At 46.5% G+C, this 26,939-nt stretch overlaps 1 protein-coding gene across 2 annotated transcripts in view; it reads left to right on the top strand.

The window, feature by feature from the left end:
* The window catches only part of Ttc26 (tetratricopeptide repeat domain 26), a 100,567-nt gene extending 74,015 nt beyond the window's left edge, over positions 1–26,552 (top strand). For both annotated transcript variants that reach the window (XM_070522766.1, XM_070522765.1), the window contains 7 exons: positions 3,385–3,448; positions 6,613–6,701; positions 9,688–9,771; positions 14,246–14,315; positions 17,604–17,710; positions 22,182–22,315; positions 26,397–26,552. In XM_070522766.1, the coding sequence (XP_070378867.1) occupies positions 3,385–3,448; positions 6,613–6,701; positions 9,688–9,771; positions 14,246–14,315; positions 17,604–17,710; positions 22,182–22,315; positions 26,397–26,511 (663 nt within the window). In that variant the 3' untranslated portion in view covers positions 26,512–26,552. The remainder of the gene's footprint in view (positions 1–3,384; positions 3,449–6,612; positions 6,702–9,687; positions 9,772–14,245; positions 14,316–17,603; positions 17,711–22,181; positions 22,316–26,396) is intronic.
* The last annotated feature ends 387 nt before the right edge of the window (positions 26,553–26,939 follow it).

The following is a 26,939-nucleotide window of genomic DNA, read 5'->3' as shown; positions in this document are numbered from 1 at the left end:
TATTAGAGGCCTCTGACATAGCTACCAGCGCCCTGTTTCAAGAACTGGTTTGAAAGACATGGCAGCCTACATCTTTCTTTTGAAGGAAGCTGACACCTTAAGAAACGCAATACAGCATTTTGATCGCGAATTGCTAGGACTCTGCCTTGCTGTGCGCTGCTTCCATCACAATCTCGAAGGGCGTCAGCTCTTTATTCTTACCGACCACAATCTGCTCATTTATGCTATTACCTCCAATAGCTCCTCGCACACTCCCCGCGAAATTCGCCAGCCTAAATGCATTTCCTAATTCACTACTAATATTCGGCACATCAGTGGTGCCGATAATTCCATCGATGACGCTCGCTCACGGGTTCATATAAATGCGAGCCAAGTAAATCGCTCGGGCCTTGGCTTCGTCCACCTCGATACAGCTCAACTAACAGACCGTGAACTTCAAACACTCTAGACTGCCAACGATTATCTGTGCTTCGAAGATATCTTACTGCGTTGCTGCAACGTCACGGTTATCTGCGACATGTCTACGGGTCATCCTCGGCCGTACGTTCCACAGCAATTTCGGCAGCAAATTTTTGACGCACTACACTCCTTATCGCACTATGGAGTACGTGCCACACAAGGTCTGGTCACTTCCCGCTTATCTGTTGCCGCGTATGAACGCTGACGTCCGTTGCTGCGCTCGGGAATGCATACAGTGCCAGTGTGGCCAACGTCAGTCGACGCACTATGAGCGCGCATGGTCATTTTCCGCCACTAGACGTTCGTTTCGGCCACGTTCACATCTATATAGTTGGTCCGCTATCACCGTCCTCGAACCATTATACATATTTACCTGTATCGACCGCTTCACATGCTGGCCTGAAGTTATGCTACTCTCTCCAATTACTGCAGATTCCGTAGCCCAGGCCACCTTAAATGTCTGGATTTCTCGCTGCTGCGTACTACACACCATAACGACAGACAGAGGAAGCAATTTGACTCGTCCCTCTTTCAAGCTCTCTCCCGTCTTCTGGGTGTAACGCACGTACGAACGACAGCTTATCACCTAAGTTCCAATGGCATGGTAGAACGCTTCCATCGTCAACTAAAAGCAGCAGTTCGTGCCCATCACTCCATGATTTAGTGGACTGAACACCTGCTTTTGGTTCTACTAGGTCTTCGCACAGCTCTGAAAGCGGAGGCACAATGTTCGTCAGCAGCACTCGTTTTTTGCACACTTCGCGTACCCGGTGAGTTCTTCGCCTCGGAACCGTCACCTGATGACCTAGAATCCTACGCCGACCGCCTTCGCATTACAATGGCCACTGTTATACCACCGTCGCTTCGTAACCACCGCATAAATGTTTACACGAGCCCATCTTTACTTCATAGCAGTCAAGTATTTATCCGTCGCGCCGCTATTCGTGCTCCTTTACAAGCTCCCTGCGACGGTCCCTTCAAAGTCCTCAAGCGTGACTCCAAGTTTTTAACACTTCTTGTCAATGGACGCGAAGAGACAATTTCCATTGACCACTTGAAGTCAGCTCATCTAGACTCTGGCAGTGCCATTTCCGCAACTGAAAGCGCTCAACGGCAGCGCCTTCATCGCTGGGGAGGAGGAGGGGGTTATATAGTGGACAGTACTCATAGAGGCCCGTGGTGGAAGAAGAGACTGGACTAGCGCCATCAGGCATATACCTATAAACGCAGACATCAACGCAGGCATAGATATCAACGCAGTCATCTGTTTAATAATTAAATGGCATTTCTTTGTGGGCCTTCTGTTTCCACACAGGCATAGCGTGCTTGTATAGCACCACTCAAGATTGTACCGTGGGGATAATTTCTGAGATGATAGTATGATCTCTTTTCCGATGTTTCACGATTGATTTAGGCTTGCTACACACAAGAAATTATTTCCGCTTACTTTGTTTTGCTGCGACAAATAGGGCACTGATAAAGTGCAAAATTAATAATAAAGTAATAAAAAAATATTTCGTGCAGAAGCGAATTAAAACATTGCTTGCGATGAAGCAAAAGGTGCTGCTGTTGAGGAGCAGGGGGAAAAAAAGAAGGAAACGCACGGATATCGAGAAGACGCGCGTCCGGTTCACTACCCTACGCGGGGCAAGGGGGTTAATAGATGTTTGTTTCGGTGATACGCGCTAAGCGCTAGTTATAGAATTTGTACATTCAATAATAGGGATAGATATACTTTGGCAGTTGAGCATGGTCAGCGCAAGTAAGCTGCTCGCTGTTCGCGAAATGTCTTTTGTTTTGATTTTTTGTGAATCTGGTGTCGTGCGTCACCGATGCATATCATTGCCAAACATGTGTCTTGACGGCACTACCTCAACAAGATTAGAAGTTCAAGTTGAAAAGCAACACATTTTCACTGTCTAAAATGACCCGTTACGCGGAGATAAGGCATCCAAGGTGTTACCAAAAAGGGAAAAAAAACAGCAAACGTTCATCGGAAAAGTCAATGTTTAAAAGAAAGCTGTTTAGCGAACGAAGGAGCTTACAGGAAAAAGGTGGCATCTACATTCCTTGGACAACCAAAATAGACACAGATTTTTTTTCAGACGAGAAACATATAGAACATACCTAACCAGATGCAAATAACACAGGCTGTCATAATTTACAGACTACGTACACGACTAAATATTAATTCCTTGTTATGCATAATTTCAAGGTACTCGAAAGCCACTGCAGAAGTTTTAATTTTTCTCTGTTTTTTTTATTTTTATTTTTGCGCGAAGTGTGCTGCGACGATGTCACCTTGAGACACCCTACATGGTGCGTTTCGGTTTTACTGATTCGGGCCCCGTCACGCTGGAAATGTGAAATTTTGTGGCTCTCATTTTTATTTCTTAACGAAGTGTAATCCTCGAGGTTCTCTAAAATGAAAAAAAGGGCTACAATGCTCTCAAGCATTGAAAGCCTATAACCTTGTTGCAGAAATGGACGCCTTTTGATTTTGATTTTGATATAGCTTGGAAGAATTTCTCTTCTAGCGAGTCAGGTAAGCGTTGTGCTACAAAATGGCTTTGCAAACTATATCTGGAATCTAAGAAATCATAAACAAATCAAATTTGTGTCCGGCGAGAAGTTTTCTTGTCTTTCATTACGTTTGAGTGTACAAAATGAAGTGCTTTATTATATGAATGTGTGACACGCAGCCATGGCATTTGCATTTTAGTGACTGAAAGGAGTCCCGTGTACTTATAGCTACGCACCATAAGTAGCTAGAGGATATCGTTAATATTTGAGGAAAGAAGAAAGATGTAGAAGGGAGGGAGGGTGTGTAGTTGGCGTTCTCCTTTAGATAAATTTATAGATTTGTAGAATGTGGAAATAGCGTCATATCACTTCAACTTTTCTTTCTTTCTTTCTTCATCGCAGCGGGAGCACTTGAAGATAGCGCAGCAGTTCTTCCAGCTTGTCGGAGGATCGGCTAGCGAATGCGGTACGTTAATTCCTGCATGACTGTCGCAGATCTTTTCAAACGTTATCAGTAATTCTGTGTTCATGTTGTGGTTGTCTTGGCACAATTCACAGTAGCTTAAAATTTTTGGCGTCCTATAGGTGTTGTCCAAAATCAGGGTTTATAGGGCGGCGACCTCTGAATATTTAATGCGTGTCTTACAGGCTATGCTTTTGCTGGTTGAAGGCACCGGACGCGATTGTGGGAGCCGGAAACACGCCATATACATCCGGTTTTAGACACCACCTATTCAGGATAGCTTGTAAGCTATCTCTGAAAAATTTGCATGAATCCGGAACAGTGGAGCAGAACTTTGAAATTGATATTTTCTGGAAGCAATGTTACGCATTTATTGTAGGCGCAAAAAAATGCCTGCCGGGCTGCCCGCCAGCTGAAAAAGCTCAAATATTTCGAGGCCTATAGTGCCGAAAGTTAATATAGTGAAGTGCTACGGGCCGAAAAGAAATTCATCATACAATTTGCTTCGTTGTAAAAATGGAGCACCCCACCGCTCACATTAGAGCAGGCTAAGGATGCTCAGGTAAAGCTAACCTGTATCGACCAAGAACTCAAGCAGGACTTAGTGAAATAATGCTGAGTATAGGCCATAAAAATGATCGCTTCGGCGCAAAGAAAGAAGGACGGGAGGGATTAAGGGGGGCTCCCCTTGTACCCTTCTGTCCTTTCCTGTTTGCGCCAAAGGGATCATATTTGCAGTCTACTCGGCAATATGAGCCGCCTAGGCCAGCAACATGTACTTTTGAATTAGTGAAATAAGACACTGTTATATGCGTGCGCATTTCGTCTGGCAGAATGTGCAAGTGCAGGCGACGTTATTGTGCCGAATTTCAGGGCATGGCTCCCCGGCGTAACGGGGGAACTACGCAAGGTAAAGCTGCGGTTTTTCGAACGCGGCTGTTGCCTCGCTTGCCATCCAGAGAGAGATGCGTATAAAAACAGAGGTAAAACAGGCAGGTGAACCAGAAGATATCTTCGGTTGGCTACCCTGTACCATAGAAGGGGATGCGAAGGGTTTTCTTTCGAGGAACCCATGTGACTTTATTTTGTAGCAAGTGCTACGAATGTGTGGATGTTTCGTTTTCCCGTCGTTAATTACTTCTCCCCACCTTGCGCGTTTCCACAGAACTATTACGTCAAACCCTTGCCTTTGCTTCGAGTTGTTGACAAATTCGACTTCGCCCTGCCATCTGCTAGCCGCCTGGTTAGCTCAGATGGAAGAGCGGCTGCCCCGGAAAAGCGGTGGGGCCGGGTTCGAGTCCCGGACCAGGATGAATTTTTCTTTAACTGCGGGGCTTTTCTTTCGAGGAGCCATATTGGTTTCCTTTGTAGCATTTGCTACAATTGGGTGGATCTCATTTTCACCTAATTGGAAAGAGAAAAAGAATAAAAAACTAAAAAGAAAAACGAACAATAAAGAACTGTTTCTGTGAGCACTCTCACACAGTCTGCGACTTTCGCGTCAAAATTCTTGGTTGATGCACAAGCTCCTCATCGCTCTTTCCATCGCTGACATTAGCGCCTTTTCCACCCAGATAGCTTCGAAGGCGTCATCGGTCATCAGTTGCGATTACATCATCGCCTCATCTACACGTGTGACGTATTCGATAGCCGTCACACTCGCCTCTGATAGAACGAACAGCATGCAGGTTGAGCAATTTCTGGCGCTGCGCAGCAGTGTTTAACACTTACTGGCATCGGCACATTTGACAAGTGCGTCGATGGCGCAGCCGTTTGTGCTAGCTTAGAGCGCAGCTCAGTGGCCTCTGCGGTGGGCAGTGGCGGCACTATACTGCGTGGCGTTCTCGGAAAAGCAACAGTTCTGCCGTCGGGGACGCCTAAATTGCTTCGTAGTACAGATAAATTCACTGTAGCATATTCGCTGTAATCATCTTCGTTGTTAGAGGCATCACAATACATGGGAAGGATAGGAATTCGGTCGAGGCATAATTACTGCTACATTAAACAGGTCATTTCGTTTTAGAGGCGCTCGTGGCAGAGGCGTTCGTCTTTGCCTGTAGCTTTAATTCGTCCAGTGCATTCTGTAACAAAGTGTGGCGCCGGCGAATTCAAGATCCTAAAAGGAGGCTCGCTGCTCGGACAATAATATATACAATTGTTTTTAGACTTCTGTGTACTGAAAACAAGTTTTGAGGTAGGCGACCATGTTCTGAAACCTGAGAAGTCACGTGCGCGGAAACTCGTAAGTGATTGCAGACAGTGAAGAGGGCACAGCACCTGTACCACCTCAAGGCGGTAGTCTACAACGGTAAATAGATGATGGACCGAAAGAAGGGGCAATAACTGGGTTGCAGAATAGAAAAGGCATTGAATTATGGTGAGGACGTTTCATTGGTCCTTTGTTGCGAGTAGACACCAGCCAAGTTGAGTAGCCAAACTTGGAAGCACAGCACGTGGAAAACACTACTATGATAAGGATAATTAATGAGAAACATTTAGTTAAGCGAAATTTTGAACACTGCGCAAACAGATATTAGCTAGCTAGGTCCTATAGTTAACTTACCATTGATAAACACAATAACTATGATATAAAAGAGAAAGGTAGGTGGCAACACGGCATTTAGGTTCGGACGCTGTCACTCCGTGATATCAAAGGCTCAAAGCCTTAATTCCCAGGTGCTTGTTGTTCACCTATAAAGCATGATCGTCTTGTAGTAGGCACTAAGCATGTAGTTAACGTGGCAACTGCGAGAAAATGTTTCTTCCTGAAACCAGTAGCAATAGGCAAAAATATTGCAATACGCGCGACGTCACAATGAAGTTATTGGCGTGGCACTGCCATAAAGTACATTAAATGCTGACTGGATTTTTCCCCCTAATTACTACCGTTCTCGTACAAAAGAAATTTACATAGAGTGTTTAAGAGGCACTCTACGAAAAAAAATGCAACGTGTTTGTTTCAGTTTAGCAGTGTCTCATCAGATTCACATCCATGGTCAGACACATCGGCGTTTTGAATGACCAGCATACTTAACCGGGATAAACTGTAGATGTGAGATGCGAATGTGCTTCGCATACGCTGTCCTGAATGCGCAGAATTTGACTGGTCACTGACTTCCATTTATTGTTGTATACCATGGCACGCATGCTTCTTGTATTTTGTGCAGACACCATACCTGGTCGTCAGTGCATGGCGTCCTGCTTCTTCCTGCTGAAGCAGTTCGACGACGTCCTGCTCTACCTGAACTCCATCAAGGTACCTTTGTGTGCACGTTCGAGCTATGCGAAATATCTTCTGTATTATGTAGACATACACTAGACTTTCCCACTACTTCGCCTACCTGTGCTCCGACTGTCCTATCAATTGCAGGCATTCTTCGCGTCCGTATGTCCGCCGTCTCCAACCCTACACCTTTGCCTCAGCCACGCATCGCCACAGAGTATGCCAGCGTTTTGTCTCTTCCTCGATAATAACCCACTAGTAAACCACTCCTTCAAAACCTAGGTAAACACCCGTTGACTGCCCCACTAGACAGCAAGCCCACCTGTCATCCGCAGGTGCCACCTCCATCTCCTTCAGCAAACGGATGCGCATCATCGCGATGTTATGTGACGTGATGTTACAAATATAGTCAAATTCTAAACTCAGCATAGGTGGCGTTCATAACGCGACGTGTATGACATATTTCCGGCTGCAGAAGTCGCTTCTGCCGCATGAAACTAGCAAAAAGGTAGTATTTAAGACCCACATTGAAAACCCTATGGGGCGTGAACTTGGACACCGCCTATTGCTTACCGCAGTAAAATAACTTTATCGCACATGGCTACTGTTTCGCCACCACGTTTGTGGCCGACGCTCATTTCGCGCAGTGATATCTGAAATAAGGCAAACACTTTTACATAGGATGGATGGATGAATGGATGAATGGATGGATGGGTGTATGGATGGATGAATGCTATGAGGGTCCCCTTTGCAACGGGGTGGTGGGTTGCGTCACCAAGCGCCACCAGGATGGATGGATGGATTTTATGAACGTCCCCTTTGGAACAAGATGGTGGGCTGCACCACCAAGCTCTTGCTATTATACTGCCTGATGTCCTACCTAGGTCAAAAAGAAAAAGAAAAAATACACTATCAACTCCCACAACAAAATTTTTTGACCCCCTATTGCGCACTTTGCTTTTGTACGTGTCCGTTTTCTGTCATTTCCCTACTTTTCTTCCAATAGCCTCTTACTGGTCTATATTGCGGACATGCGGCAGTGAGAATCCGCACTCCTGTTTAATCGCGCCGCCTGGTGGTTAAGTGTTCGGCGTGCACGTAATTGTACATACATGAATGTTATATTGCCTTGATAATTATACGCCCGCTCGAAGTGAATTCACATGGTCGATACCATCATCGTGCTGTCCCGATCTGTGCATGCAGAAGATATTCAGCGACACTGAGTGCGTTGGACTGCGAGAGAACGACAGAGCGAAGAGGGCGCATCGTCACTCTACGCTAAATCGGCTCGGTGATGGAGTCAGGGAAGTGTTCTGCCTTGCGCTGCGGCATGAGCGTTGGGCGCCTGCGCGCTATAAGCACATTAGCATTCTCGCTGAACTTCTGCAACACTACATGTTCTTAGGCTCTGACCTAATGACGTAACGTATGCGTAGGCGCAAGGGCGGAACCACAAGAAAGACACAAAGACACACGTCACATGCGCTACTAACAACTTTATTGAAAAGGCAGTGAGAACGCAAATAAATATTTTTTTTTCCAGTGCGAGGAAGCAGAAGCTACAGCGAACGCAGTTCAGAGGGCTTTTTATCAATTAATATTTAAAGGAAATTATGCCTCCGCATTTTACAACACAAGAGCAGTCTGGCTCACTCACGCGTGACTTGTTTCCTTTATGTGAAGCGTTTCTAGAAGTTGGTACCACTTTGACTTTGCTTTTTTACCCAGAATGTTTGCATCATGAAATCTCGGCTGACAAGCGCATGCTTTGGAATGCGCTGAAAAATGCGCAGTCCAGCAATTTTTGTTTATTAGCGTGCTCTATTAGGGAGCATGCTCCGTCTTCTTTATGGTTGTGTTCTGTTATGTCTCCTTTGTGTTGTGACATTGTCATTAAACGTGCTTATCTGCTTCGTGCGCGCACTGGTTCGAGTGTAACGGAGAGCAAATGTCAAGCTAACGTTATCCGTATTGTTTCATTGCACGCTAGCAGACGCCGACGGTTTCTCGTGCGTCTCCTCTCGTGCACAATCGTCGTTTGACGGCTGCAGCAGCACTCGCGACGATCCTCAACGTGCCAGCGTTGTGAGACGCCTGGCCGCTACCAGGGCGCTGTCCCTTCTGCACAGGGGCACTGCACAGGGGTTAGCGTCGCGCTAACGCGTCTCACACGCGACATGTTTAGAACGCCTTCCCAGAGTCCACTCGCAGTGCTTAACCTTGCTATCGCTTTCACTTCTTTGCCATTTTTGCAATCCATCGTGATTCTATCCCTATTGAAATACAGCAGATGCGGCTCCTAAATCCAACCCACGACCTCAGCGGGGGAACCCCACAGCCGTTGATCCAGCACAGCATGATAGGGCCTATTATAGTTTCCCCTTTTCCTGAGGGGGGTGAATTGACGGTAGAATGTGATAGATTAAACGCGCTGACGCTGGGGCGAGGTATTTTCGCCATTTGCTGAAAGTGAAGGCAACGACCGTTAGAATTGTTTCGCGTTGCAATAAATCTGATATAATCATCCGCATGCCGGAGCCAGAAATCTGTAGTCGTTGAACTCTTTCAAGACATTAGCTGTGTCGCAGCAAGTGGCGTCGTATTTGGTCGTGGTATACAACAAGACCAGTACAATGTGGGATACCTCTTGGTCAATATTCCATGTCATACACCACTCGCTGATCCCGGTGATGAAGTAACCGAAGTGCCACCTTAATCACTGATGAAGCGTGAAAAGGAGAAAGTAAGAAGAATTGTGATAAAATATTTACGTTATCCCGGTCCTACAGTGTCCATACTACCAAGATTACTCAATACCTTAGTATTAGTTTGGCCTGTATCTTTGTCTACGGTTCTGTGACCTAACGCATCGCACGTGGATGCCTGCGAGCACTTCTACATGGTGCCAAAGTTCGATGAAAACTCCCCCAAAATTTGACAAAAAACTTCTGCATGAGAAGACTTATCCGAGTATGCTTATCGAACTGGACTTTCTTTCTCGATTGTGATTTTGCAGAGTTACTTCTACAACGACGACACATTCAACTTCAACTATGCCCAGGCAAAAGCCGCTACGCGAAATTTCAAGGAAGCCGAAGAGGTAAGTCTTTGTTCTGCCCGCTGAAAAAAAAAGTATAGACTTACTGCGATTTGCCGACAAAGTGGAGCTAACGTCTTTAGCGATATAGCTAAAAAAAGTATATAGCCACTGTAAATTCGCCAACAAAGGGGGCCCTAGTGTCATTAGCAATATGGCTGGTGGATGCGTGCCGATGTCGTCGTGCTTGGTAGCCGACATCACGGCGAGACGTCTGCTATAGTTCAATGCAGCGATCGCATTTTGTTTACCAATTTACTTTTACGTACGATGAAGAATGCATAACAGGTTAGTGTCAAACGTAGTGGCTTCGAAATACGCATAAATGTTTAACGGCACGCTTCCTGAATTCAGAGAATTTGGAGAAAAGAAGGGAAAGGAACGGCAACAACGAAGAAGCTACTTCCACGAGTATCGGCTGAAGGTAATAAAACAAAACGCGTCAAGGCCGCTTCTGGAGATAAGATTGTCCAATATTCTTGATCAGCATCACATGCGGTACAACACTCCACAAGTTGTTTCCTTCACTAGTCGTTGGGTAGGGCACATAGAAACAGCGCCGGCGGTGCCAGCTGGAAGGCTGCACTCCGCTACGCCTCTCTGCTCGTGATGGGCATAGGACACGCTTTGTTTGCTGCCGCTTTTCTTACTTTTCGCTTCTCCAAAAGCATACGAACTGTGATACGAAGGGAAAGAGATGCCTCAGCACCAACGAACATTTTGTGTGTGTGTTGCCACACTATGGCGACAGTGAAAGTGAAGGTCAGAGCCAAATCAGGTCACATTTAACGCCTCGTTATATTGAGATGCCCGGCAGTTGAAACGTTTGAAGTAGTTGGAAATGCTTGGGTTTCTCTGCGCAGTAACAGTACGAATAATTTGAGCCACGGAACATCCGGTCCAACAAACTCCCAGGGAAGTCAACGTCGAGTGTATAATTTCCTATCGGCAATCTGAACGGTCGAGCGTGCAAATACGATGAAGCTATAGTATACGTATGACACCCAAAGAGGACAAACAATGCGAGCAGTTACCCCTTGTGGGCAGCTTTTGATCGTGCATCCTTGCTCTTCTAACAAATAGAAGTGCGAAATGACCAAGGAGTACGCTGAGTTTCTGTCAAAATGGTGACGAAAGAATCATTGTCGCCAGGCACCCGGCACCTTTATAAGTGTTTGTGCGTCTACATTCGCTGTTGTTTCTCGTGGGGAATATGTGCGCGGTTTCAACAGTTTATAAGCAGTGCAAGGACGAACACCTCAATAGTTTTGAGCATTCAGTGCGTTCGTTTCTTTTTTTACATGTTGCATTTTCTCATCGGTCAGTACCACATGCTTGCCGTGCCAAGATCCTTAAATTCCCCTTGCTGATCTTTTTTCTGTTATCACTTAGCCACTACGTTTTCATTGCTTTGTCTAAAGTTGTGTTCATTGACTGTGTCGACACTTCTTGCTTGGGATTTGGGTAGTGTTCATCCTGCACACAAAAAAAGAAAGGTCTACGTATTTGTCGGCACTGTAACAAGCTTGATGCCTGATTCAATGACATGATGTAGTTAAAAAAAAAACAAGTTTCAACAAAGTCGCTTTCACGATGCACACTGTCTGCGTATAGTGCCATGCCCTACGCATAACGAAATATCGGCAATTTGAGGCGATTGTTTCGGCTCTGTGCCACCTGACGCCGCTAGATGCAGCAAGCTATACGCTCGATTGCTCCTGACGCGTCATTACGATGTTGTGATACTGCCCACCGAACTTTCCCAAGTCATCAGTGTTGATGATATTTTTCAAAAATTGTTGGGATAGGCACTAAATAGCTGTTGACAAAGTGCCTGCATCATTGCTGATTGTTGAAATAAATGAAACGCCTCTGAAATTCTTGTGAACTGGTATTTCAATAAGGTAGCTAGGTGAATTAAGGGTATCGCTTCTGCCACTGTACTTGTGTTTTAAGAATGTAATAGGTTTGGAACGGCTGTTGCTTTGCATTTAGAGCTCTTCTAAGATGTAAGAGGGGCTTTAGTACGAAATTCCCGCTTAGTAACCACGCGGTGTAATGACAAATTAGATTAGAAACTTCGTGGTTCCAGGTAGTCATGCGGGATGGGGGTGACGGGGACGCCGGTAACCCCAATCGGCCACTCTACTGTCAAGAGTGCCGTCTGTTGCATGCTGCCCGCATCAACAACTGCATTCAATCCATTGGTCACAAGCTAAACGCGACTAAAATAGCTCAATTACATATTTGCTGCTGGGATACCCATTTTAATGTTGGAAATCGATTGAACTACAGGTTATTTTCTGCACCTACGTCAAAAGAGCAAGTGCCTTGGCTGCTAGATAACCAAAATTTATCTTTAAGTAGGCAGAATGTAATTTCCACGTTACTTGGGTATCCATATTATTGGTGGAAAAATGCTTTTGAGCAAGCGTTTGAAAGCAACAATGGCTATACTGTGGCAAAAAAAAAACGAAGGGTATCGAAATTTAGGGTCATTTATAGTATTGCTAACCTATCACTGCATTGTAATAATTCCGTCATGGCACACTGCACCACTTTCATAGCTCTAAAGCAACTGGCGAGCCCATTAAATGAGGAAGGCCACGTGGTACTTAAACAAAAACCACAAGCAATAACATTGACAGGCACGTGTCGGCACGTGGAATGGGCACGAGCAACGAATGCTGCAATGGTTTTAGAGGTAAACAACAAACGATTTTGCGTACATACAAGATGCTGCGTTTTGGAACTGTGCACACGTTTGGCTGTGTCTTATGCATATAGTAACGCGTTTCCCACGATGGTGAGGATAATAATAATAATAATAATAATAATAATAATAATAATAATAATAATAATAATAATAATAATAATAATAATAATAATAATTTTATTTCCACTCCAGGACGAAGGCCTCTCCCAGTGTTCTCAAGTTCTGCTTGCCTTGCGCTAGCTGACTCCAACTTGCGCCTGAAAATTTTCTAACTTCATCAACACATCCAATTTTCTGCCGTTTTGGACTACGCTTCCCTTCCCTTGGCACCAATTCTGTAACTCTAATGACACACCGGTTATCTACCCTACGCATTACATGGCCTGCGCAGCAACATTATTTTATCCTAATGTCAACTGCAGTATTGGCTATTGCCGTTTGCTCTCTGATCCCCACCGCTCTCTTCCTGCCACTTAACGTTACGCTTAACATTTCTTGTTTCATTGCCCTTGCGCTCTCCTTAAATTTGTTTTGGAGCTTCTTTTTCCAACTCCAAATTTCTGCGCCATATATTAGCTCCATAAAATGCAATGATTGTATGCAATTCAACGATTCTATACTTTTCTTTTCGACAATAGTGGTAAACTCCGTGTTAGGATTTGTTAATGCCTGCTGTACGCGCTCTAGCCATTTTTTCTTCATTTCATCAATTTCTTTCTCATGATCAGAGTCCCCTGTGAGCAACTGACCTAGATAAACATACTCTTGCACAGACTCTGGAGGTTCACCAGCGATCATTAATTCTTGTTCTCTTGCCAGGCCATTGAACACAACCTTTGTCTTCTGCATAATAATCTTTACCCATACTCAAACTTTCTCGGTGAAGGTCCTAGAACATTTGTTGCAATCCATCCCCATTGTTGCTCAACCAGGTAATGTCACCTACAAAACAAAGCTTGTTGAGACATTTGCTATTGATCCTCACTCCTAAGCGTTCCCAGCCTAATAGCCTTGTCCCGATCTAATTCGCAGTCGGATGACGTTCGCCTGTAATTAAGACGAAAGGACACAAAAGGCAAGACAAGCTGGCAACTGCGTTCACGATGGGTATAACGTCCGGCTAGTCATGAAGAATAAAAAGAAAAGGAAGAATAAGGGTGAACACGCCAATGGGCCCCCCTTTCGCTCGACAGGCGTGCATCTTCTGGTTACTTGAGAGTCCGTTAGTTCGTGTGATTCAGAGGCTTGTATTCAAAAAGAGAAAAATGAGTTCTCCCAATAAATTTCATGGCACGGGCAGGTGCGAGCTAATTGCGATGTCGGACAGATTAGCCAGTGCGACCAACCAACGACCAACAAGACTTACTAATGAAAAGCTTTGTGGATTGAACGGAGGCTTACCCGCCGTTGTAACCATGGCTAAATTTAATTTTTAAAGCATAGAAACAATGCTTAAAAAAGGATACGGAATGAATGCACTTCGCAGTATCTTATAGTGGCGAGTAGCAGGTGGTCTGATCTGTTCTTTTTAGCCGTTCGCTTTGCAATTCATGCTGAGGGTACTCACCTTGCGCTGTAAGACTAAATGCGGTTGGGGTTGAGGCTGAACAGTTGCCGGCTGTGTAAATGCTGCCTGCTGCTTCGCCACCACGTCCACTGCCATCACCACCACCTAAATGTGGTTGAAATTTCCGGAGGCCTATTGGAAGCTTGTGCTATCCGTATTCACTGCTGCCTTCTTTTTTTGTATGATTTCTACAGGTGTTCCTGATGATTCAGAGCGACAAGATAAAGTCGAGCTACATCTACCAGAGCTGGCTGACCCGATGCTGTGAGTAAATGTATAGCTCTTTTACGAATAATGAAGCAGTGTGAGAAAATGAAATCGCGACAGAAACCACCCTCGATAATTATCTAAGTAAATGCGAATCATTTCTCCTCTGCGCGCGGCGGCCCGAACGAACTCATTGCCTTCTGGGGAAACGGTTGCTCGTGGACCGCAACATGTGCCAGCCGTGACACCCTGACAGGGTGCGATCGGAACCAGAGGCGGCCGCACACAGTGCACTATGCGCCGAATTCGTTTTCGACAAAGTGCTTTTGAAAGCACCCGTCGATGTCCCCCAAGTGGCGGTCCTGCGATCGGCGCCGCTTGGCTTCGGCGGCATGCTCGGCGACCGTACGCTTGGCATGCCGCTATTCTGTGGCCGCGCATCGCCTTTCTTCTTGCTCGCGCTCCATGGCCGCGCGTATCTCGTTGGCCCGTCGCTTCGGCTCCTATCTCGCCGCTTTGGTTCGCGTGGCGTGCCTCTGCAGAGCCCACGCTTCCCTTCCACTTCATTTCTTTCGAGGGCCCATTGTTGTATCCGCGAGTAGTGACTTACGCGCGACATAGCGCAACCGAGACGCGCCTGTTTGTGGAGCGCATGCCCGTACCGGCGAGTGAGACGACGAGGCTCCAGGTCTGTAGCGGCGTATAAGCGGGTGCGTTAGAAAGCGCCCGCATGCCCGTCGAGCATGCGCGCCGCATGTGCGATAGCGGCCAGCAAGCAGGCGCATAGGGTCGAGCGCACATCGGCGTCAGACTCTGACTTTGATGGCCTCGTGTTTGACCTTGGCTCCAAGCAGGCAATGCGCTTCCTTCAACTTCGCTATTGCACTTGCTATCTTTCTTTTTTTTACATGGGCAACGAAATCGATAGGCTTGTGGCAATAGCTAGGTTGCTCGCACGACAGCAGCTGGGTCACCGGTAAGCGCACGAAGGTGCGTTTTCGATCAATATGCACAGCTCGAAGTAACGCGTCGATTCTGACCATTTTCTGCACCCACCAGTAGCTGTTTTCTTAATAGCACTGTTTTCAATGACAAGATACTGGCTTTAAATCTTGCTGCATCGGTTCATTTTTATTTCTTTTTACAGCGAAGCTGTTAACCTATAGTTAGTCAAGATTTTACGTGTCCGCGTGCATGATGCACACACAAGAATGTGGGTCGCCCCCGAGACAGTGTAAAGAAGCGAGCAGCGCACAGTGTGCTGCTTCTCCAAGAGGCATCACATGACGCCATAAGTGACACCATCACTTGACGAAGACGTCATGGCGGAATGTCATGTTTGACGTGGTGACGTCATCACATTACGTCATCAGGTGCTATCGTCACTTGAGGATGCCGACATTCTCGTATATTCGAAGTAAAATCCGAAGCTATCATGTCTGCAGCTTTTGTGTAAGTCGTACATTAAGAATTTTCTGACGCAGTTCATGTTGAGAAAATCAATTAGTTTTATTACGCACTTGCGCTTGGTGGAGGGCATAGGACGATGAGGATGTACGTTGCACTGCCGCGAACGTGCGCGCGCGCGCGACGTACAACCGACTGATTATCAGTACCGTGCGAGCGTCGACTGGCCGGCAGGTCAGCGCCATCTAACGGCACGAAGCGTCGAGATGGGTAGTGCATGCGCACAAAGTTCACTCGAAACGCAAGTTCCTTTGCTGGACTCTTTCCCCATGCATGAAACCACGCCTGTCGCGATTAACTCAGCGGAAGCTTGCGGCACGTTTGAAACCAAATCGAAAAGTTGATGATCCCCTCTTGAGCTACCTATTCCTGCCACTATGATACAGTTACATTGCAGATTTCCATGTTTTGTTCATTATTTTTCTCTGCATGCGCACTAGAGTACCACATGCTAAAAAAAGCTGCAGAAATTCTGAGAATTCTGTACTAATGCGTCAGCATTGTTTGGCTTGGCTTTGACTTCGCTTTTCCTTACTTTTACTTGCTTTTAGTTCTTTACTTTTATTTACTTGCATCTACACATGTCCTTTCAGAGCATAAAGAATGCTTAGGCTTTAGGAGACAATTGTCAGATGTTCTCGCCGCATACGGCGCCTTCGAAGCGATCGTTCCAATCGAGCCGGAACTCCAGGCACGAGCGCGTCTCCAAGGGGCACACCGGGGGAAAGCGAACACCAGCTGCCGCAGTAACGCGTGAGATATTGCGTGAGGGGAGAGTGCATCGCTGCGAGGCTGTGTCACCCTCCCTCGTTGTCTCTCTCGCTAGTCTAACTGCGCCTCGACAAGACCCAATGAAAACGCGCCAAGCGTCTCAACCCACTTGCTTGCCCGCAAGTACATAACTTGGACGTCACTCAGCAGCGTTCAAGTGGACATTGCGCCAGCCCAAGTCTTAAGTTTGCCCAACTCCAAATTTCAAGTCGGCCCCCTCCTGCTATAAGCTTCCCCCACGCATTTTCAATGGAGCCCTGTGTATCTCTATGGGCACGCTCTCTTTAATTTGTTGCTAATCGCTTATAAAGGTACCAATTATCCACACTTACACAATCATAACGATTAAACGTCCTAACTTTGCAAATTACGCATTTTGGTGTCAATATGGGGCATCACACTTTTAGCGTGGCAGGGCTGGGGAGCTCTCCAAAGAATGCTTGCGCATTAAAGAAAGTGTCTGCCAAACATAGTGTAAAGTTTACCGCATTCGTAAAAAAAAAACCGCAGCCAATTATAAATAAGCGCGGTGAGTAATTAGACCACTTATACTTTCTAGACTTATCTGTAGATGTATAGCAGCTGGACCTAAAAACTTCCCCGTTGTCCTGATTGAGGTGTTCGTGTTGCCGGGACAGTCCGGAAGCGGGCGCCGCATAACTTCGACTTTCCTTCGGTCGACCTCATGAACTTTTTTTGGATTACGACGTTCCCACCGTCGGATTACGACTTGCATTCGTGCGCAATAATCTGTTACAGCATTTGTGTGCTGCGAAGGCTATGTCAGTGTACGACATTCGTGTCAAAGTTTGGGCACGGGCTTGTCGCTATTCCATTGCAAACTTCACTTACAGCGCGTGCATAGACAGAGGGACTGAAAGAACGCGCTTGTCTTCGTCGTTCTTTTGGTCCCTATGTCTACGTACGTGCTGTAAGGGAAGTTTCCAGTTCACTGTGTACCGGCTCCCAGCGCAGCGAACTGTACCCACAGGTCCTTGCGTCTGTGGGGCGCATGACTCCTACTGCACATTCGCGAACATGCCATGAAAACTGACACAGAGTGCGCGACGTAGCGACACTTCTCACAGCTATCATGCTCTCTCGCAGACATCATGAACGGCAAGCCCCAGCAGGCGTGGGAACTCTACCAGAGCATGGACACTTCGAGCGAGTCCTTTAGTCTGCTCCAACTGCTGGCCAATGACTGCTACAAAGTGAGGACAGCGTCTGTGTGTTGTGCTGTGCTAAGCATTTATCAATGCCTGAACAATGCAAAAAAAATCACCAAGCTTTAAACAACTTTTTTTTAAAGTTTTTCATTGCGACAGCACCAGGTGCTCCCAACGTACGACGCCACCTTCTGCAGAACATCTATGCTACTTGCCCAACGCAGTATTCGTGCTCTAAGTTTGCCTCTCGCGGTCATCAAACTATGTGCGTAGACGCCACCACTGTCAGAGCTTCTGTGAGGAGTAAAACTCTTCACAAACCGCAAACCGCAGTGGCACAGTGGTTTAGCGCGTCGAGGTCCGATCTGTAAGTTGCTTCCGGCTTATGAATTTCAATCCCAGATGTGGTGGAATACCTTTTATTCTTGTGGGTTCTGTGTGTAGTTGCGGATGAGTGCGAATAGTGCACATAAAACCTTTAGGTGACAAAATACGCAAGAGGTAATTCAAAAGGTCGTTTCCTCCAGCTGCCTGAAGATTACGAATCAAACACTTGTACTAGCGTGATTATAGTTGTCATCATAATGAAACTCTCTTTCCAAAATAGAAGGATCTAGCAATACCTGCATCTACAGTGGCCATGCAACTAATATTGTGAGCTGAGTTTATTCGTACAGAGAACAAAATGCAATGGCAGCGTTCTTGTGCTGTTTTTATTCAAATTTCGCTGAAGGCAGGGGCGAAACAAACGAATCATTGTCCTGTTGTACTCTTTGGGCATTCACGCTGTCTTGCTGTATTTACCCTTGAAGAAATAAACTGATACAGAAGCAAGGAAAATTACTTTGTGACTTCTGCTGGAAGGCCTCAGAAACTGTACGTTAAAAGGCTGCGTAGTTAGTCGTCGTGTGATGCATACTGCAAACATAAGTTCATTGAAAAGTAGATTGAAAATGTTGCCTGAACAGCCTACTGCATAAGGTTATCATTTCACCATTGAGCTTCTAGATTTAAGCGCATACAAAAGCAAGAAAAAAGGACAAGAATGAGGATGCTACACGCGAGAAATTAATCCCCCTAAAGCTCTAGGTATGATGTGGCAGCTCGTAAACTGAACACTTCCATTTGGCCTCCCTAATATCCCTTTGTCCTAATCTGAATACGCAGACTAACAATATTTCTTGACGTAGATGTAAGTTCGTACTTTTACAGGATATTAAAGGCAAAAACAACGATAGTAAGTGGGCAGTACGCCATCTCGGTAGCATACATAACAGATGCCTGGGTAAACGGCCTGGTATCTCACGGTGAACTTATTGTTCAACAAGAGGCTACATACGACATCTCGTTAGAAAATATAGCTGCGCAACGCTCCGCACGCCCAATTTTTAAGCACGAAAGGCTAAACAAACGATCCTGATTAACAAAATTGCCCTCTGCAAGTTTAGTAGACGTTTCACTGAAGAGCGCAGGCACCTATGGTTGCTCTTGTAGAAGGCTTGTCTTTGGCCTCTTTAACTTATGCAACCTGTAAACTTGCAACTAATCTCTTGTGCAGTGAAACAATAAGCCCTCATTCTTGGCGAAATATTCGTTCTCTTCGACAAAAAAGTCCTATGGCAGAGAGGCGAAATTCTTACTCTTCTAAGGAAAAATATTACGTCTCTGTCATTCGAAAATATTCCTTTCTCGAAGCTGTTATTAAAACGTAAACTTTGTCACAACCATCGCGTTTACCATTCCGGGTTGATCACCAGTATAAAGTCGCCATTCTCTTTTGCACAACTAGCTTGTTCTATTGAATTTTTTTAGAGCTCAGCTCTTAGGTTCCTGTTCCTGCGCTGAGCGTCGGCTTTCCTCGGCGTGGCACGGCATTTTGCGTAACAGAGCGAACGATAACAGCGAATGATGAAAGAGCGAACGCGGAGTGCAGCGGGAGATGAAAGACGGTAATAGCGAGCAGAGTGTGAGGAGAAAAGCGGAGGAGGAGGCTACAGTAAAAGCATGAGGCAGGAAGTGCAGGAGGAGAGTGTGGCGAAAGGGTGAGCAGGAAAGCATAGTGCCGCACAAGACTACAAGTTCGCGCGAGAGTATTAGAGCGCAACGCTTAAACGCCCGTTCCTGGGGTGAGTATTGCCGTACAGTCGCGATCAAATTGAAGGTGATCGCTCGAGCTGCGACCGGCGGGCCTTCCAAGCAGCATAGCGGCCGATTTCGGAACTGCGAAGATAAAAAATTACCGACGATTACGTTGCTTCCTAATGCGAAATTTGAGCGCAGCAAATAAGCTGTTTCACCTTTTCGATAGATTGAGGCAAAGAAATCGAGCAACACATGTATGCGCTATCACAGAATTTTTTTTTTATTTTTCACACGTATTCCTTTAACAAAGACTCCACTAACAGTTCTTGACAGTCATGAAGGAAGCTTCGTGGTCGGAGAAATAGACTGATATATGTTCGACTTGGTACACCAATGCTTGATTCTCAAAGACGAGATCTATACAAGTGCCTCGCGAGGTTGTCACAGCCGTGGGACGCGTTACGAGCGAGAGGAACGGGATGTTCTCCCGCATAAGTGTTAGGAAATTGGCTCTCTGATTGCCACCGCACAGGGCGAACGGCAGCGGCAATTTCGGCTCGGGCGGTGCACATATACAGATCCGCCTCCACCGATCTGGCTCTCTGATTGCCACCGCACAGGGGTTGCATTGGAGGGGGAGCGAAGAAAGGAATTAAGTTCGAGCCGGCGCTTTGACAACCGGAGACTCGCAGGAAGAGGGGGGCGGCGTGTACACCCAGCGGCAAACGATGGGGGCAGAAGCGCGCGCAGCAAGCGGACAACACGATAAAGGGAGGAGGGAAGAGATAGCAGCGACTGACTGATGCCGCTGACGGAGTCAACCCCAGCTGCGGAGTTGGTTTCAGGGACAACGCCGCCGATGCCGACACAAACAATATGATACCCTCGCTTCCGCAGCGCTAAGAACCAGGTCTAGCCGTGGGAAGGTGGTCACGTATTCGTCGACGTGCCGGGGCCTACGTGAAATAACCGGCGCGTCGGCAACTGAAGAGCACCCTATCCGCCACACAAGAACAGGGGGGGGGGGACCCTTTCCTCCTCTTTCTGCATGGCGGCGACGGTGTTCTATGCAGTCACGTTATCTTGACTCTCTAGCGGCGTCAGCGGCATCCAGCGGTATCAGTCGGTCGCTGATAGCGCTGGGGGGATGAAAGGGGGGCGGAGCTGGTTACGAGGCCGACGACAACGCCGACGACGACGCGAAACCCAGGAACGGACGCCAAAGAGCTGCGCTCTAAAATTGCGCTGCCTTCTTCTCCTTTTACGCTCGTCCAGGCTGCAACCATCACCCCCCAAAACTAACTCGCCACATTTTTGTGCTTGTTACCCTTTCATGGCAATGATGTGTGTGCGTCCCTGCCTCATGCATACATTGGCTAACAATGACCCTTCTGTGCAATAGCTGATAAGGCAGTCGAAATGGATTCGCAGGTTATCTCGTGAAGCGTGACGAAAAACTGCGAGTTGCCAGACAGGAGTGACAGCTGCTCAGCGAACAGCAAAAGAGAGAGAGGAAAGCTATCTGATGTTTCCCTCTTGACTGATGGTGATGACGTAACGAGGCGCTGCTCCTAGTTTCGGTCGCCGCTCGAGCGATCACCTTCAAATTGATCGTGACTGTACGTAGGTGCAACCGCGCGAACGTTCACGTGCCACTGCTCGCGCGTTCGTCGTTGTCTTCTTCCACATCTGGCTCATCGGCGTCCCTCGTCGTAACCGCACGAACATGCTCGTCCCACTGCTGTACTATTTTTATGCGAAGCATATTACTAGAGCTCAACACAGCTCCTCAGGCGCGGCGGTGTCGCCTTCAATACCACGTGACACCGTGACGTCACGACAGAGGAGAAACGGGGCTCCAACTCGCGCCGTCGCTCGCGGCGTCGCGGCGGTATATAAGCAGCTGCGCGTGCCTCTGCTAGACACTCACGAGGTGAGATGCCTCCTGGAGAGAGAGCTGCTCGTTGTAATGAGAAGCGAAGGTTGCGGCGTGCTACCGAGACTGTTTCTAGGTGGCTTTGCTACGGCGCAGCGACTACGCGCCCCGCATCGGACGCGGTGAGCGTCGAGCAACGCAGCGTTCGGCGCGACAACGAAATGTGCGTCTGAGCAAGCGCCGCATGCCTGAGCCGACGCCGACGACACCGGCTTTTCTGCGACACGAGCTCCTTAACGCTGTCGCGTTAAAATAAAGGCTAGTATGCTTCGCATCCTGGGCCTAACCTTAGCTAAGCCACAGCCAGTTTTTTCTATTAATTTTTCAGATTAATTTTGAATATCGTACCCGGTCATCTCAGGAGGTGCAACAGAAGTGCTGCGCGAGAAACAAGAATGTCACTCGATGCTGCTGCCACTAATAAACAAACAAAATAAATAAATAAATTAATAAATGCAAATGAGGACTGCACTTCAGCACCATGTTTCGTTGTCTCAGATGGGCCACTTCCTGTACGCTGCACGAGGTTTCGACCTGCTGGAGAAGATGGACGCCAACCCGGAATACTGGGAGGGCAAGAGGGGAGCCTGCGTGGGCACCTTCCAGAGGGTGATTGCCGGGAGGGACGAGCCGTGAGTATGGCTGTGTTTCAATGCTCGAGACATTGTGAAATAGTGCAAAAAATAATAATTATTATGTAGGATGACATGAAGAAGCACAAAGGAGGCAACGCTGTGTGGTGTGCTTCTCGTGGTCGTCCGAAGTCTGCGTGACGCTAGTTGACAATGTCTCGAGTACTAGAATAAGCACCAACCAGACCAACTGTCTTCTCTAATTCCAATACCCGTCGTAGACGGCAGAGTACATGACTAAGCGGACAGCTGACATCTTAAGCCTGATTCCAATTTTGACGAAACCGTGAAACACGGCTTCACGAATACAGCGTCGAAGTGAAAAATGATGGCGGTTACTTGGCTGTCCAAGCGAGATGGCGTCGGAGCAGAAGGCATGCAGGCTCGCTCGGATGATCTTCTGTGCACACAAAAAATACTTAGCCACAATTTCTATGTGCCATTTATTAGTTCGCATATGCGAATTAGCAGGGAACAAGTTCGGGCGTGTTGGTGGGATACATTCAGGCTGGGGTACATAGCGCAAAAAATGACACAGGGACAAGCGCTCGTCCTGTGTTCTGCTTGGCCTGTGTCCTGTGATCCTGTGTGCTTGGCCTGTCTTGTGTTCTGTTTGTCCCTGTGTCATTTTTTTGCGCTATGTATCCCAGTCTGAATGATCATATGCGAAGTCGTAAAATAAAGCTATGATGCTATGAGCTATGTGCTTTTCTTACCTCTTTTTGTCAACGCGAGGTGGCGTCGCGCATTGACGTCCTGAAAAAAAAAGAACGTGGAGATTTACAAGAAAACGACAAAATACAAATCAGGAAGCAAGTTTTGCGAATACGCAAATGGCAGTGCCCTGTTATTTGAGGTACGGGCTGGCTGCCTGAGGACTAGACGTGCCCGAGCAAATTCGCGCCACAGAATGATGCACGTATGTGCTGAAACGAAAAAGCCCGGAAACGACTCAGCACATTGTGACAAAATGCTGAGATATTCGCCTAGATAGACTTGTAGCGAGTGCCCACCTTCCAGAAGCGTTGAGATTCAAAGCAGGTGGAGAGATTAACTGCTCATCAGCCGTGATAATTAGGTCGGTGGAGGAAAAGCAGGGAAGACATTGATGAAACCGGAGTCATTACAAGTGTACGTAGTGGCACAGTATAGCGAGAGGTATTAAATACGAAAGCTAAGATTGAGATCAGACAAGCAAAAGGCTGCATAAAGATGAAAGTAGTAAGAACGGAATAAATGGAACAGGTTAGGGGACTAGTTGCACCTGACCCGTTTCAATAACCATGCTAATAAGCACCACCATCATTATCATCATGATCTTCCCATGCGTCTTCCAGACCGTTTAAGATGCATTTCGTAACCTGGGCTAGAAGCTGCCTTACTGAGTGACTGGCATTTTGTTTTCTTGAACGTTCAAGAGAAAGCGAGGAATGAATTGGTAGGCTTAAGCTATGTACGTAGACTGTCTCCGATTGTGGCCAGAATTCGAACCTACCCTACATGTCGCGTATAATGGAAAGCGTTAGACCCGTCTTTAAGAGCAACGTTAATCTCAGGAGCTCGAAAACACATGGAAGCTGAGAAATCTTCTCGGCTTCAAATGCATGAGATTTAATGAGGTTTCTTGCGCAAAAAATAAGAATCTACCAAGTGTATAGGAACCATGTTTTGTTTTGGCTCGTAAACAAATATATTTTATGAATATAGTGAGATTTTAAAAAATAAGAAAAGATAGTGTTAATCTTATAACCCTGCTAAAGGAACGTGAAAAAATATCGCCATTGTGTTAATCGTGCTTGCCCAGCCATCTAAAGAGGGGAAGAATTGTATACTGTCTAACGCTCAGTAACATACCACTATATTTTCTGAACCCTTTTAATGAGGGTAACAATCTCTCGTAAGGTATCAAGCCATTTATCACATTTGTACACTCTAAGTGCTCTAAGAGATACAATTTACCGAACTGCGATATTTTTTTTTTGGTACTGCGGCACTTCGAGCTTCATTTTTTTTTTTAAATGTTGCTACTTTCTGGCAATTTGTCTAAAGTTATTCGGGGCCGTAAATTCAAACGAAGCGCCTCCTAAACCGTGTTACCGCTCTGGAATCATTTTACCGGCACCTCTTTCTTTATCATTGAAAGAGCTGACGCGTTGAGAGTTGACCATGGCAAAAAGGAAATGCTACCTGGTTTCATTGATTGTGGTCTTCCCGAAGTCTGTCAAAAACTACCACTAGCGGCTTCCTGTGACGCAGCGTTGGGGTGGTAAAAATATTCGTGAGATCAATCTGGTCCTTTAGCATCACAAGTGAAAGCCTCCGCAGCCAGAAGGTACAACCATAGTCACTGAGACGTCAAGAGGCAGTAATCAAGTGTGAATGAGGCGATGTAATTCATCTACGTACCATTCATGTTGTGTATTCATGTTTTCCTCTTCACGTTTATTAAGAGCTCTCTTGTGAAACTGTTCGCCGAAGTGTAGCTGCTTTTTTGTGGTAGATGCGAGTGACGGACATGTCAGTAAAGGCATCGTTTAGGTTGTTTGCCTTTCCTGCTGAATCTTCGGGGTGGTATACACTTGCACACAGGGAGCGGAAAGGAGGTATCTAGGACAGGACGTCAGAATTGTAGCTCCGCCAATGCATTTTCAAACGACGATATTGTTTCCTGAGCTGCCTGAATCGTACTTATTTTGGCTGTTCATTCGTGTCCTGCGTGACAGCGCCGTGATAATTAGTTACGCTTACACCAACGCGGTAAAGTTGGGTCCAGCCAGTTTGTCGGCTTGAAATTTATGGTCGGACGCATGTAGACACCAGCCGATTGCACGAAGTGAGCTTCCAGACGAGTTCGGTCAACCTGCCTGCAAGAGGTGGATTAACTTATCCAACTCGCTTGGCGAAGTGCTCATTGACACTGTAGAGTTGGACAAGGCCAGCTGGACTTTTGACTCGACCCGCCCGCTTCGAGTTCACGTCAACGAATATATCGTTGCTTAAAAGCTGGGAGTTCACTTTCGACTGGTAGTGTTTGTGAGGGAACCATTTCCCAAGGTGTAGAGGGACGAAGCTAGGGCGCACACATCACAACTTTATTCTTAGGAGGATCTACTCCGCCCTAGTTGACTTGTCACTTACCCTGTAGAGTGGTCACTGCGACGCACTTGGCCTTCCTCTCACACTGCAATATCACTCTCAGACCTTGCTTCCCTTTTAACTTCGCTACAGGGCACTCGTAATCGAACTCCCTCTCGCATTGTGAGAATGGGAATTCCATTCATAATGCGTCCATTCCCTATGAATAGTAGCTGTTTTCGGTTGCAGTTTTCGCTGCACCGTGACGTGATTGTAGTGATATTGTACCATACATGCCAAACTGACCTCAAATGAAGGTACCCAACACGATAAAACCGCTGACAAGAAGTGCATCTTCTTATTTTCTCACAAACATATTTCTTAGCCTAATTTCCACTGGCATAACCAAAAGTTATCTGCTATATTGACATACGATTTTCGAATCGCTAGTTCATATTATTATAGCTTCAAGGAATATACATCTACTTGCGCGAAACATATAAAACCGCAAAGGCAACACGGAGAATCAGCAAACATAATTGTCATTTGAAGCACATTGGCGTCATGTCAACGAAGTGTCGCAGCGCCAATATGACATTTTTTGTGACTTTGCCTTGTAATAATGGGTGAAGGAGTTGCTGTACACCACTGAATAAAAGAAGAACTAGATGTTCTAATGAGAATCTGAAATGTTCTTACGAACCACTTCTCACCAGAAATGTCAGGACGCGTGCTATACTTAGCTCTCGCGTGAAGGTACGATAATCCATTTATTTAGTGCCAGAATTAGTAGTGTTCGTTGCTCGATCTGAAATTGATCTTACAACATCGACACGGTACTTTCACAAACATTTACACTGTGAAAAGGTTTTAACGACAGCCTTGTCCATATTTTGACGGAACGGGAATACCGATCTAAATTGTAGTGCTTGCAAATTCTCGATGTTACTGTGTCAGCAGAAGTCTTCAAGCAGGTATATGGCCAACGGTTCTTTCCCCAATGCAGGGATTGTCTGCGGGAGATCGTGGAGATGCTCAAGACGGAGAGTCACTCCCAGGCCGAGTCCATCAGCAAGGTGATACGTGGCTGGTGCAAAGAGAAGAAGATAGCGCTTTCTTGACTGCCCGGCACGCTTGTACTACGTAAGCAAAGAATAAACTCTTTCGGACTCTTGTGGCGTTCCTCTGGACACCGCCAGCCGCGATATCGCAACAGCTTTGACTTTGCGATCCTGCAGAATGAAGTCGCAGGTTGCCGTATTGCAGTGAGGGTGGAATGCAAAATCACTCGTGTACCGTGCTTTGGGTGAACGTTAACAACGCCAAGTGGTCGAAATCTACTCGGATCCCTCTGCCCCCTCTCACGACAGAGGTTTAAGTCGAGATACACAATTTTTTTTCTATTCAGAATGAATATACAATGACTAAATGCTTAGATGCGTAAACGGCTTGACCGCCTTGAATGCAATTTGTTGCAGTTGGGAAAAAAAGGAAAGTAAATTGCAGTGACCCTAGAAAGTAGACTGATTTCGCGCCTGACATTATTTTC

Source organism: Dermacentor albipictus, chromosome 8 (genome assembly GCF_038994185.2).
Source record: "Dermacentor albipictus isolate Rhodes 1998 colony chromosome 8, USDA_Dalb.pri_finalv2, whole genome shotgun sequence".
Classification (NCBI taxonomy): Eukaryota; Metazoa; Arthropoda; class Arachnida; order Ixodida; family Ixodidae; genus Dermacentor; species Dermacentor albipictus.
This window is presented reverse-complemented; position numbering and strand designations above follow the sequence as displayed.